General features: G+C 36.9%; 1 protein-coding gene across 1 annotated transcript in view; it reads left to right on the top strand.

The window, feature by feature from the left end:
- PLEKHH2 (pleckstrin homology, MyTH4 and FERM domain containing H2) overlaps positions 1–12,758 on the top strand; it is a 53,231-nt gene that overhangs the window by 6,154 nt on the left and 34,319 nt on the right. Inside the window, exon 3 of the mRNA XM_015813092.1 lies at positions 10,940–11,002. Coding sequence (XP_015668578.1) covers positions 10,940–11,002 — 63 coding nt within the window. The remainder of the gene's footprint in view (positions 1–10,939; positions 11,003–12,758) is intronic.

Here is a 12,758-nt window from a genome sequence, read left to right as displayed (position 1 = left end):
TCAGGCAATGCTTTGGCCGGTGCGGAGGGCGAAGCGGAGGCCGCTGCAGCGCCGAACTCCTGCGCCCGTCAGCTGGCGACCCCCGGACCTGCGCCCGTCAGCTGGGAGGTCTGGAGACGGAGCAGGCTGGCGTGGAGGGCGATGGGGAAACGGTGGCTCGGCGGGCGGGGTCCTGCCTGCGCGCGAATGTCAGGCCCACCCACCCCATCTGTAAAAGAAAAAGTATTCCGCCCAAGCATAACAGAGGCTTGAGACACGGAGGCGCGGGACGCGGAGCAGCGCGGTGCGGTGGGAGGCGGCAGGACGCGGGGAGGGGTTACCTGCATCCTGCCAGCCGAACTCTGGAAGCCTGCCTGAATACCCGTATTTTCCGGCGTATAAGACGACTGGGCGTATAAGACGACCCCCGACTTTTGAGAAGATTTTCAGGGTTTAGAAAGTCGTCTTATACGCCGGAAAATACGGTATTTTTCCTTTTTGAGGAATTTGGATATTGTGGGGATGGCATATATGCAAATGATGAATTTGGCTCATCAGTTACACATATAGCAGGTACAGAGAATATCAGTGTGTAAAAAGACTTTTTTTTAAGAAGATACTCATAAAAATGCAGAGCACATTCTGGCACAGTTGGTTATTCTTACCTTTTCAGTATAGCTAGAGTTGGATTGGATTATTACATATATATCTAACTGGTTGCTCTGACAGGGAACACTTAAAACATACCTTATATGTTTACAAATAATCACTATACTTCCCTTGAACCTACTTTTTAAGAGAAAAGGGCATGAATTTGCAATAGCTGTCTTATGAAAAATGCCTGGCAAATATGTATTGCTGCAAGATAAGTGTAAACCTTAGGTTCTAATAAGAAATGAGATAAGGTTATTCTTGTGAATAAATGTATACATTAAGAAAAAAGGAGAAAAAGGAAGTAAGTAAGAGAGCTGCAGGTTAAGCATGGAACGATTAGGTGTGAAAGGAGAAAAAGAAGATGTACCACCTCCGTATTCTATATATAGAACTTTGCTGAAAGAATGTCGATGTTATTCAGTGTTGGTGATGGCAGAGTATCCATTACTTGAGACAGCATCCTTGTTTAGGGGGTAGGACATATGCTAACACAAGCTCTATCCTCCAGTGAAAGCAATACAGAGACTACCAGAGGATTAACCAGATTTTCCCCCCCTGAGGTACATAATGCCATCAATTGAATTAGTTGTAGGGGTGGTGCTACAGAGTTAAGTGGGCAGTGTAAATTTCTAATAAATGTGCTTTTTTTGAAACCATCAAAAGTTTCAAATAGTTTAATTATTCATGAACAGTGTGGTTGTTCATTAGGATTTGTTCAATATATCCTGTTCCATAGAAAGGGTTTTATGTACTCATTTGAACTACAGTGGTGGTCTATTACTATTCCCGTCTGATGGGATTATTGGGGAGAATTGCTGCTGTAACAATGGGCGATAGAAAATCAGCAAAAGATTATAAAAAAGTAATAAAGTTTCCATATAACTGCAAAAATATTCTAAATATTTATTACAAGACTAAGGGAAACTCATGATTTATTTTATTTATTTATTTATTTATTTATTGCATTTGTATCCCGCCCTTCTCCTTTCGGACTCAGGGCGGCTGACAATTAGATAAAATACTAACATATGTACATATACCTGATTAAAATTTGATTAAAATGAAATATTTAAGTATGTCCAATTAAAAGTAATTAAAACCCCTTTAAAATCCCTTAGGCCAGTCCCGCTAGCTGGAACAACCACGTCTTGAGGGCGCGGCGGAAGGAAGGGAGATCAGGGATCACCCTGATCTCTGGGGGCAGTTCGTTCCAGAGGGTGGGAGCTCCCACAGAGAAGGCCCTCCCCCTTGGGGTCGCCAGCCGGCACTGTCTGGCTGACGGCACCCTGAGGAGACCCACTCTGTGAGAGCGTACAGGTCGGTGGGGGGTAGTCTGTGGCAGGAGGCGGTCTCGAAGGTAACCAGGTCCGATGCCCACATATAGATTAAATTTATTTTTTAAAAAAAATTGAGAAAATAAGCCTTTTGTTGGTGTGTCATTAAACTGAATAAGCTGATTAAGGGAACAGGAAGAGACAAAGAAATACAAATTAATAGTAGGTCGTGGCAACTGGATCTGTTTTGTTTTTTTTTCATTTTGTCATATCAGAGCATACTTTACAAATTTAAATGTAAAGAAAAGATTTCTTAAATATCTAAGCCGAAGTTGTGACTGTTTAAATGGGAGAAATGTTAATAGGGATTCAGGGTAGAATTTAAGAATCATGGAGTTCATTTTTTAATCGCTTCATTTTATTAATGTTGAGTTTCATCCTAAGTGTTAAAGATACAAAGAAAATATTCTGCTTAAGGAAATGTCAGAATTGTTTTGTGTAAGCTGAAGCACATTTGGCATTTAACAATGGAAATATGCACCACTTGTGCATTTTTAATAAATATTTTTTTACAATTCATCAAGTGCATGCAATAATAAAATGGCAGCACCATCTTTTATGTTGTTGTATTTTTGATTTGGGTTTAGCTAGCTAGCTTTCGGATTTTCAGTTCTCATCAATCAAATATAGAATGGCCAGAGTCAAGGGACTGTGGGAGTTTGGCTCCAAAATATCAGAGGTATCAGGTTCTTACCAGGGCTAAGCATTAGAACAGGTAACATGCAAGATTCTTTAGAGTTCAAATGTAAAGAAGCAACCCATGAGGGAACATTCAGAATTTGAAAGCAGTCAACAAACAATTTGTAATAAGATTTTTCTTTAGTTTTATCTACTTTAGTCACATCATGCACAATTAATAAATTCTAACATGAAGAAAAGTATAATTTATATAAGGGACATGAGACAGTATTTATTTTCCAACCAAAGTTGAATAAGATTTGACTTCCAGGGGAGGCATGGAGAATCGAAGATGTCTCCACAAGAGTAGATCTGATGACTACAGAAGAGACCAAGAACTGGTGAGGAAACCGGTTCTTCAGAACCGCTCCAGTTAAGGAAAGGATGGGAGACTTCAGGACAGCAGTCTTCTGCGGGTTTGAGAGCCAGGAAATGAAGGGATTAGCCATTTCCTCATAACCACAATGGAGCCTTTTAAACAACAGTCGGTTTGCAAGCTTCACTGTCTAATCACTTTCAGAAATTATCTATTAACTATTTTAACATTATCAGAGGCCTTCAGAAGGACAAGTTTGAAAAATCACCAGGTAAGTTTAGCCCCAGCTGTGAACAAAAGAAAAATTACAAGCTTAAAATTAAAAAACTGTAAATTCAAATTTAACAAAAAGCTAAATAAGATACTGATCTAAGAAAATTACAAATGGATTAAGGGTTCAGTTAAGCTTGAAATATTGACATTTCCCCATGGAAAATAGACTTAGTTTGTGTATCTTGGCCTTTAACAAATATAAGCAAGTTTATGATTTTTTAAACTTGAGGGGACTAGAGTCTAAGTAGAAGGGGAAAAAATACAAGGCCAGCTTTTGGTGGCAGTTAGCTGAGATTTACAAAATGATACAAAATGTTCTAACATTGAAAATATTAAATGATATTTTGGAGATGAAGCAAGAAATTAGTAGCTACAATATCAACAGTGTCAATAATAATTCCTGAGTCTATGGATAAAATATGTCAATGAGGGAATGACAGATGTGCAAATTTGTCTATCAAGAGAGAGAAAGTACCAAAAGTAGAAGTACAGATTACAGACCAAGAGAATGAGTTAGAAAATGACTTTTTATTGGATATACAAAAGAAACTGGTTGAAATTTTAAAAATTAAAAGGGAAATACAAAGAAAAAAAAGAAGAGAATGACCTGGGAAAAAATTTCTTATTGGAACTACAAAAGGTTTATTGAACCCTTGAAAAACTCTGAGCAATAGGATAAGGAAAAATTAAAAAGAATTCAAATCCTATGACAGTATTTGAATGACCTAAACTTAAAGACTGATAGAAGCAAAAAGGAAGGAATATAAAATTGGTTTACTGGATTAGGGTTAAAATAAGACATTTATTTTCAAAGTTTTGGCAGCCTTTTACAGAATTGTTGCTGACAACAGAATTGAAAAGTTGATGTTTTATGGATTTGCTTATAATAATGGATGGGATATGGGAGGAAGAGATATCTCTTTCTAACGTTATAGCCAGTGAAGGGTTACTAAATTAGTCTATTGTAATGAAGATGGGAAATCATATCTGTTTTATAAAATATTCTTTTTCTCTTTTTATTTTTTCTTGCACTTTTTTATTCTTCTTCTTATTTTTTTAAGTTTATTTTGTTTTAGTTTTTTACAATTTTAATCAAAATCCTTAACAAAAAGTTATATACAAAGTTTAATAGGATTTTAGATGTTCCAGAAAGAAGATTAGTAGTAGAATAAATGCATAGGAAGAGAATAATCTTTAGCAATTCTGCTAGTTTTAAAGAGGTACATTGTATATGTTCTTGCAACCTACCCAATATGCAGGTTGTTCTTATTTAGTGACTTCCCCTGCTCATAGTTATAATGGTGATGAAAAAGTAAATCTACAACCAATCCTTGCATTTACGACCTTCACAGGTCTGTAAAGCAAAGGAAAGCTGAAGTAAGATTATAAGCATAGTCACAATTTCATATAGCAACCACTTTGCTTAACAACCAAGTTGCCAGTCAAAATTATGGTATGTCTACTTTAATGAAAAGAAGGACTAGGGGTGACATGATAGCAGTGTTCCAATATCTCAGGCGTTGCCACAAAGAAGAGGGAGTCAAGCTATTCTGCAAAGCGCCTAAGGGCAGGACAAGAAGCAACGGATGGAAACCAGTTAAGGAGAGAAGCAACCTACAACTAAGAAGAAACTTCCTGACAGTTAGTACAATTAACCAGTGGGACAACCTGCCTCCAGAAGCGGTGAATGCTCCAACGCTGGAAGTCTTTAAGAAGAGACTGGACAGCCATTTGTCTGAAATGGTATAGAGTTTCCTGCCTGAGCAGGGGGTTGGACTAGATGATCTCCAAGGTCCCTTCCAACTTCAACAACAACAACAACAACAATAATAATAATAAGCCAAAAGGAATGGCCTTTAGAAATGATTCTTTTAAGAACAGTATTCAGGGATGAAAATAGCTTGCATATGTGACTTTCATGGACTTTGTTTTTAAACTGCCAGTAATATTAATGTGCCTCAGCTGGGTTGGTATGTTAAGTTTATTTCTCAGTTGATTTTTGTGTAATTTTATTTAATTATTTTAGAATAACATTTTCTTTGATGACTTACGATCTAAATAACAAATATGGATGCAGTCAAAAAGACAGCATCTCAGCATTCCTTCTCCCTCAAACTAACTCTTCATATTTTTCTTGCAGTTTATTTTAGTTAGCATCAGATTATCTTTTCTCATTGAGAACAGTTTGGCATTGAAGGAGAACAATATCACTTATTCACCACATGAAAACTGGAAAAGCGGTGGGTTAAAATGATATTTCTGTTGTTTAAAGGAGAAGACTCAAAATGGCAGAAGAAAGGCATCTGTTGTAAGGCAGGGGTTGGAAGAAAAGTGAGAGGATGGACATGTTTATACTATATTGCTAACTATAGGAAAGAACTTGTGTCTAAATTTAGAGAAAAAATGTTTGCTTAATAATTAGCGGGTGTGCTGGAATAGTTGAACTTTGGCATATTTTCCTCTGCTTTTTGGAAATCTGTTTTGCATCTTTAATACTGTACATGCATTGTCCATAAGTATAAATAGCTGAACTCACTTATATTCTGCTGCTTTAGCTGCTAACGATCAAGTCTGTATGTGCACAACACTTATGTCACATCCTGCCAGTCTCTAATTTTATTTCAATGTAAGGGCATGTTATAAAAATATGCCATTGGACATTTCTTCAAATTTTATTCTACCTTAAGTAAGGCCTTGTAAATTACTGCCCACTTGACTGCCCTTGATTTGTCAAAGAAAAAGATACAAAATAAAGTTGCACAGTGCTTCAGATTGATTGCAAAAAGGTGTTTTGGAGCATGTGGAAGCATGAATATAGCTCCTGTCTGGAACTCTTTAAAGCAGCTGTGTCTTTTCCCAGAATTCCATGGCAGCTGCAGAGGGTAAAACATGGAGTCCTTGGACAAGATACAGCCACCCTGCAGATAGATGCTACATCTGCAATCCAACATGCCCTGAAGCACATTTTCCAAATATTTCTGAATCATCGCATAGTCCTGAATGAAAATACCCTAATAACCCATTGGCTCAGCTCACATATAATACTGATAATTGATTTAGTGCAGTGGACAATAAAGAGGATAACTTCTCAGTGTTTTATTTGTTTTCCTAGAATCCCACTGGATTATTGTATTATAAGATTATTTTGAATATAATCATTTTAAATTTGGCTTGCTTTGGTACTGACCAGGATTTATTCTAGATCATGATATTGTAAGCAGGAGAATAAATTAATATTTAACTTGGTAAAGGTTTTGCAGAAATAGGATGTAAGGTTAATTCTTCCCTTATATCTTTCCAGTGCTTTCTTACATTTTAGTGTAAATTTTTAGTGTTTGATTTTTTTTTCTTTATTTTTATTAGCATTTATCTAATCCTCACTTACCAACTACATATTCGGTGATTATTTAAAATTATGATGGCACTGAAAAAGGAGATTTACATCCACTTCTGAAAATTGCTGCCATTGCAGCATCCCCAATCACGTGATTGTATTTCAGGTGCCTGGCAACTGCTGCACATTTGTGATGTTCGTACCATCCCACAGTCACAATATTACCACCTGCGAACTTCATTACTGGCTTCCAACAAGTAAAGTCAAAGGGGAAGCTGGCAGAAGTTGCAGGTCATGGTTACATGACATATTGCTTAACAGTTGTGGTTGATTTGACTAATGAATCAACCAGAATTGACAAACTGGCATTGTAAAACAGGTGGAATCACATGACAATTATGACCTCAGTGGAGTTGCCAGTCCCAATTATGGCTGATAGGGGAAAACTAATTGTACTGTACAATAAGATAAATACAATATTTAAGAAAGCCTTAAACACCATATCATGCTGGCTCTTAGTTTGACAACAACATATTTTGAATAAATATTCAAACAGAAGAAAAACTTAAATCAAAATTCTTTGCCAACCATTTGTTGAAGAATAAATTATTTCCACCAAGTTTGATCTCACACATACTCTTTGGTAGTTTTAACCAAAGTGAAAAGTGGCCGTACTTCTCGAGGTTTTTTTTTTCTTGGTCTCTTCCCAAATTAAATATTATTTTTGTTGGGTTATAAGCAAGCCATTCCATGCCTGTGATGATTCTTATTGCTTTAAAATGTTTTTAAAAGGTGCTACCCAAAATCCTTCTGATTTTAAGCAATCCATGGTGGCCCTAAGGCAACAAATGAAAGCATAGCCCATCTTCAGGAAACTAGAGAACAGTTTATAAGCCTCCAAGCACACTTGGCAATGGTCTTTTGTCTCTTCTATTTCCTAAACAGCAGAGCATTTACAAAATGAGATTTAATGGGCTTCCTTCAGCAGACCTAAAGGGCAGATTTAAAAACATTTTATATAAGAAATTTATCTACCATTGCTGATTAGGAAACAGAAATTGCTGCTTGTGATTTCCTCTAATATACCTCTTCTACAGGTATGTTACAAATGTATCACACCTTTCCTGTTGTGTTTTCAGATCAATCCAAGCAATTTTATGTTTCTGAACTGCTGTCAGACAAAAATGACTTCATCACATTTAATGTTGTAGAATTTTATGTGCCACATATAGTTTGCCACTTTTGTGAATTGGCCATTTGACTGTTAGCTGATCACAATCTAATTTTTTTTCTTGTCTGTTTTGAAGTGGTTTTAGATTGTAAATGTCTGTGTTCTCTCCAGCTGAGAAAACATAGACATAAAAGAACAAGTAATGGAGAATGATAGGAATAAAAGTTTATCTTGTTTAAAATGAAAGATTGTGGCTGGTTTGGTGAAAAAGAAACATAGCAAGAATATAAATCAAGAGAAGATTAAAGATAAAAATGTAATTGGGAAATTATTAGAAGCAGAGTAATAAAAAAGCCTAAATCATAACATCTGTGATAATTACACAGGAAGATGAGGAGAAAAGATGGTCAAGAAACAACTTAATAAAAATACATAGCTTTCCACATTGGTATTACCATTCAAAATCAGGTATTTCTGATCTAACTGATACATAAACAGTTCCATTTAGGGAGGCACAATTAATACCTGTCTCTGGTTATTAAAAGCAGTTATTTAGCAGTCTACCAGTATATTTTGATTGTTTTGCTTTGTGAGAGGGGCTAAAGCCAGAGACCACAAATATAGAATAACTATATTTATTAGGCTGGTTAGCCAGAACTGGAAATCCTGATATTGTTTATAACTCTGCTTAGGAAATTAATTATATGACTTAAAGAATAATACCCAGCAATGATTTTATTTGATCCATTAGCTAAAGAAGCATAAAGCATAAAAAACACAACACAAGTAGATTTGAACTTCAAAGACTTTCATCCACCTGTTGGCATTAAGCTACTCTAATAGAATCAGCAGACTTTTTCAAAGTCTGTCCAGAATCCTTAACAATTTTTAGGTATGCCTGATCAGTTCCTATAACATGGCAACTATCCATAATAAAACTTTTGTCGGAGATTTTGGGAGGGGACACAGTTTGAACACTTTGTATGTTTTATCATTTTTACAGAAATAGGTATACACAGATCTGAGTGTATTCAAGTATATTTCTAGTCCACACAAAACATTCTGTACAGGCTGCCAAAAAGCTGACTTAAGCAAAGCATACTTTGAGCTCCTGCAAAACTACTTAACATATTTACTTGACACAATCACTCTTTAATCCCAGGTTTCTTTTATTAACTAGTTGAGGACTATTTTCTGACTATGTATCTTGTTCAATGTTTTAGCTGGATCCTACTTTGGACATTTTTCATTTCTCCACCTTAAACTCTAAATGTGCAGTTTAACTGCATGACCCATTCTTATTTACAGAACTACAGGCACTGGAGTGATCAAATGAACAAAATTTGGGATTACAAATTTGGGAAAGCTGAATTATGCAGAATGTCCATGGAAATTCTATTGTAAGAAGGAGGAACACATGATCTTCAGATTCTCTGGGATTATTTATTTATTTATTTCCATTTATATTGTTTGGCTGCCCATCTCAAATTCATGACTCTGGGCAGCTTACCCCAGTTTAAAATGCAATCACATATAACAATAATAATATTACCATCAGCCTCAGTGGTAGACCAGACCAGGAAATCAGCTCCACAGGAAGGCTAAAGGTACTTTTATTGAGGTTGGCTGTAAAAGAATCTTGCAAGTCTGATTGTGCTGTTCCTCCTTGTCTTCCTGCTTATAGTTTAGTACTTCTCTGAGCTACTTTGAAATGTTATCTCATGGACTGCCTAAGCAACAGAGCCTGCATAGCTCTGTCAAGGTCATCTTCCTTTAGCCTCTACAAATACATATGTAAACAGCAGCTAAGATAAAAACTTAACAAATGACAAACAAAATCTGCACAGCCATAAAATGGGCCGTGTCAACCTCAGTGACACAATCCTATCTTTAAGGAATTGTGGTAGGCCAGCAGAACTCTCCAAATAAATTGTATGTCTGGATGTTTGGGGATGAACTTAAAATGCTTCCCCTTAAGATTTAGGATAGTGTCTTAAATTCATTTATTTTTGCAATATTTTTAGGCTACTTCAATTACCTGACTCTAGGAGGTTTACACTCAATCAAACTGCAAACTATATGGAATCCCACAATTAAAATAATCCCAAAATCTAAAAATGGCTCTAAACTCTGAGTGCCTATCAAAATAGGACAGTGTGTGGGCCATCTAGAACTTGAGGCAAGCAAGCTGTTACAAAGTGATGGAGCTAAAAAGGCTTTCTTTAGCACCTAAGCCTCTTCTCTCTCAGAAGGAGGGAATGTAAAGCATCCTCTCAGCTTATAGAATATGCTCCAGTTCTATCCAGAGGAGATAGTCCCTTAGGTAACCAGGAGCCAAGCCATATAAAACTTAACTGGTCAGCACCAGGACTGAACTGTACCCAGAATCCCATGCCTTTTGCATTTCAAGTAATTGTAGATTGTAGATTATTGAAGATATAATAGGAAAACTCTATATATGCCAGTAGGCCTATGCACGCTCTGTGTATATCAGAAATAAGTGCCATTGACGTCCTGCAACTTCCAGATTCCAAATAAAGATATTTGTTAAAGTCTAAGCTAAGGACCAAAATATGGAAGCATTTCAGGCTGCAAATACTAGGTGCAGTAAGTACCGACGTCCTCAAACATTATCTCTTTGCACAAATGCTATTAAGAACTTCCATTGCCAGCAGCACTTTTTCTCTAAATCTAGGAGGTACACAAAGGAGTAATCTTTAGCAGAACTGTGACAAAAAGTTTTCACAACGTAATTCTGCTGGAATTCTCCCTCCCCCCCCCATCTACTATTAAATTAAACAGAAAGCTTTAGTGTCATATGTTGCTTAACACTCAGCCTTTTTGAAGGAATTCAACTAATTAATCCACTGGAAAGCTTCCATAAACGAAAGAGAGATGGGGACTTTCCTAAAAATTAAGCTTGCCCCCTAACAGGAGCCTCCCCTTGGCAGAGAAAATTAGATGGATTCTACCCTCTGGGTGATCTAGTGTGGTCCTTGATGTATATTTGTATCCATTTCTGCCTATAATTATTGGTAATAAATACTTTATATAATATTGTTTTAAGGATTATTTAGGCAGTGTATTTTAACCTCTTGAACACCTTCAACTCCATATAAAACCTATTTGTGATGTATTAATGTTTTCATTGAGAACTGTCACAAAAGATGGCATCTTATATTTGTTATTCCTTTATATAGATGCAGCAACTTGAAAAACAAGTTACTGATGCAGATCGTCAAGCAGAAAAGGCTTTTCAGCAGGTATGACTGTAATAAGGAATTATATGTAGTAGCAATGTTCTGAAGCTATATGTAAGAAGAATGGGGTACTGTAGATAGATGGATCTTCTGATATAAAGTATCAATAACTGCTTTTTCAGGAGAGTTTCACAGGGAAGTTGAATTTTAAAAAAGATAATATTAACAATGAACTATCTTGATGTCTCGGGTTTATAATGCCCTTATGGCCATGGATACAGGTAGTCCTTGACTTATAACAGCAATTCAAAGTTACAGTTGACTCCAAACAAGTACTTATTATCCCATTTCCAAATGTCAATGGCTGCCCCTCTCAATTATGTGATTACATTTTGGGTGCTTGGCAAACAGTCCACATTTACAGGAATTAGGTTACTGTGATTTATTTTTTTTTACCAACAACATTATTTGGCGGTGGTCATTAAGCAAATCACAATGGTCATTACAATGAAACCATTGTAACGGGTAGGATTTTTTGCCAGAAACGAAAAGTAAATATCTGTTTCTGGCGAAAAAAGTAAATCACAGTAACCTAATTCCTGTAAATGTGGACTGTTTGCCAGATGAATGATCAATGCAATTTCATAATTCTCCAAAACAGCAACAATAAAAGATTGCTGAACATTAAAAAAAAAATAAGTACAGCATTAATTCAAACCATATTTTCAGTATGCTATGCTTTAAATTGTAGTAGAATTTATCTATAGATTAAGGTTGCCTTATGTGCTGTTTGTGCACAATTCAGGTAGTCTTTGAATTATAATGGCAGTTGGGTCCAGAATTTCCACCACTAAGCAATGTGGTTATAAAGCATGAAATCACATGACTACATAGTTTAGTGACAGCAATCACTGCAGTCCCTGGTGCTACAGTTTAACAAAAGTCATTAAACGAGCACCTCTTCACAACGTCCTGGGATTTCTAACAATCAAAACCATTGAGGAAGCCAACAGGAGACCCAGGCAACTCACAAGCACACTGCCAGGCAGGTAAGTGGCAGCTGCTGGGTAGAAGAGAAAGCAAAGAGGTGCTCAGATAGCTGGAGAGATACAGCATGAGTGTGGTGGGGCTTGGGGTGACTGCTGGTGAGCAGGGGAGAATGCACAAGGGTGTGTGAGGGACTGGAGGAAATGTGCAATTGGTGAAGAAGACGTGGCGGAAGCATCCTGAGACATGAGAGCATGTAGTGGCAGAGAGGTGTGGTATGAGCATGAGGTAGGTGTGCAAGTGCAGCAAGGCCCAGGAAGGGTGTGCGAGTGGCAAAAGAGGCATAGTGTGAACACGGCGGGGCTTGGAGTGGGTGCTTCCAGTGGGAATGGATGCACAAATGTGCACGAGTGACTGGAATAGTGCTGCACAAACGCAGCAGGGCTCAGGAAGGGTGCACAAGTAGCAAGGGAAATGTTGCAAAGTTCAGTGAGACTCAGGTAAGTATTTTGATTTTTCTCTGTCCTGCTTTTAGCACTGCTATGAGAATTCAGAAGTAAGATATAACACATCAGAACAGTTTATATTGTACAGGTAGTTCTCAACTTACAACTTACAACCACAATTGAGCCCATAATTTCTGTTGCTAAGTGAGACATTTGTTAAGTAAGTTTTGCCCCATATTTTGACCTTTCTTGCCACAGTTGTTAAGTGAATCATTATAGTTGTTAAGTAATGGGGAATCTGGCTTCCCCATTAACATTGCTTGTCAGAAGTTCTCAAAAGGAGATCACATGACCCTGGGACACTGCAGTCGTTATATTTATCAGTT

Source organism: Protobothrops mucrosquamatus, unplaced genomic scaffold (genome assembly GCF_001527695.2).
Source record: "Protobothrops mucrosquamatus isolate PMUCROS unplaced genomic scaffold, P.Mucros_1.0 scaffold134, whole genome shotgun sequence".
Taxonomy (NCBI): domain Eukaryota; kingdom Metazoa; phylum Chordata; class Lepidosauria; order Squamata; family Viperidae; genus Protobothrops; species Protobothrops mucrosquamatus.
Note: the sequence above shows the minus strand (reverse complement) of the source record. Positions and strands in the feature narration are given on the sequence as shown.